At 35.4% G+C, this 1,168-nt stretch overlaps 1 protein-coding gene across 1 annotated transcript in view; it reads right to left on the bottom strand.

Moving 5' to 3' along the window:
• LOC107577772 (malate dehydrogenase, cytoplasmic-like) overlaps positions 1-1,168 on the bottom strand; it is a gene marked incomplete at both ends in the record, with an annotated part of 5,940 nt that overhangs the window by 704 nt on the left and 4,068 nt on the right. Inside the window, 3 exons of the mRNA XM_016263808.1 lie at positions 6-119; positions 241-363; positions 466-843. Of these exons, the coding sequence (XP_016119294.1) occupies positions 6-119; positions 241-363; positions 466-843 (615 nt within the window). The remainder of the gene's footprint in view (positions 1-5; positions 120-240; positions 364-465; positions 844-1,168) is intronic.

Raw genomic sequence — 1,168 nt, 5'->3', positions numbered from 1 at the left:
TCTTTCCCCTGCACATTCACCTTGCAGTGGTGGATGTCAGGGTACTGTGTAGATGAATGATTTCCCCAGATGATCATATTCTTCACACTGTTTGCTGAAATGCCACAACGCATTGCCACCTAGAGGACACATTGTGTGTTACAAGTTAGTGTAAAATTTGGCCATACATTGAACTATTTCCCCTCTTTGTACAGTATTGTGCTTCTTTATGGTGGGCCATCCAGCAAAGGGGTGTTTTACCTGAGAGCAAGCCCTATTGTGATCCAGACGCGTCAGACAGGAGAAATTCTCTTTGGGGATGGATGGGGCAGATTTGGCAGCAATCAGACAGTTAGTGTTGGCTGGGTTACCAACAACTAGAACCTACAAATTAAAACGTATTGCCTTTAAAACATTAAAAACATATTTGCTTCACTTCATTATATTTGCTCATAATTCGGTCAAAGTCATTGGCCTGTTATTCACCTTGACAGTTTTCTTTGCATACTTGTCAAGCGCCTCCCCCTGGGACTTAAAGATGGCTACGTTAGCCTTCAGTAGGTCCTTTCTCTCCATGCCCTCTCTCCTTGGCATGGAGCCCACCAGGATGGCAGCATCCAAATCCTTGAATGCAACGTCCACTTTATCGGTGGGGATGACCTCTGCAACAAAAGGCACAGACAGTGGCATTAAAACTGATGGAGGGCAAACAACAATCGCTATAAGGGAGTCACAAGACAACACATAGAGAAGTGTTTTTAGAAGAAACTCAGAAATAAAGAACCTGGGTAATAAGAAAGAATGGTTGAATGGTTTTAATATATTAATTAATTCAATACATTGTACTGTAAAACCATCATAGTACTGCCTAATTAAAAAAATATATTTTAATATATCAGCTATTGTAATAGTATGTTAATCCTACACAAACCTTTCATTAAATGTGAATTTGTGAAATAATAATAATAATAACAATAACAATAATGATGTATTGTTTAAATTAAGTATTTATATATCAGGTAGGCAGTATTTGTTGAACTGCCATGTATTTATTAGATATAAAATAATTACAATTTGCTTTTTTTTAAATAAAAATAAAAAATAAAAAAAATTGTAGGAAAGGTGATTGTCATGAATTGAACGTCATAATGCATATATATATATATATATATATATATATATATATATA

The sequence above is a fragment of the Sinocyclocheilus grahami genome, unplaced genomic scaffold, assembly GCF_001515645.1.
Source record: "Sinocyclocheilus grahami isolate Dianchi unplaced genomic scaffold, SAMN03320097.WGS_v1.1 scaffold7193.1, whole genome shotgun sequence".
Classification (NCBI taxonomy): Eukaryota; Metazoa; Chordata; class Actinopteri; order Cypriniformes; family Cyprinidae; genus Sinocyclocheilus; species Sinocyclocheilus grahami.
The sequence above is the reverse complement of the archived record's forward strand: the minus strand, read 5'-3'. Positions and strand labels throughout refer to the sequence as shown.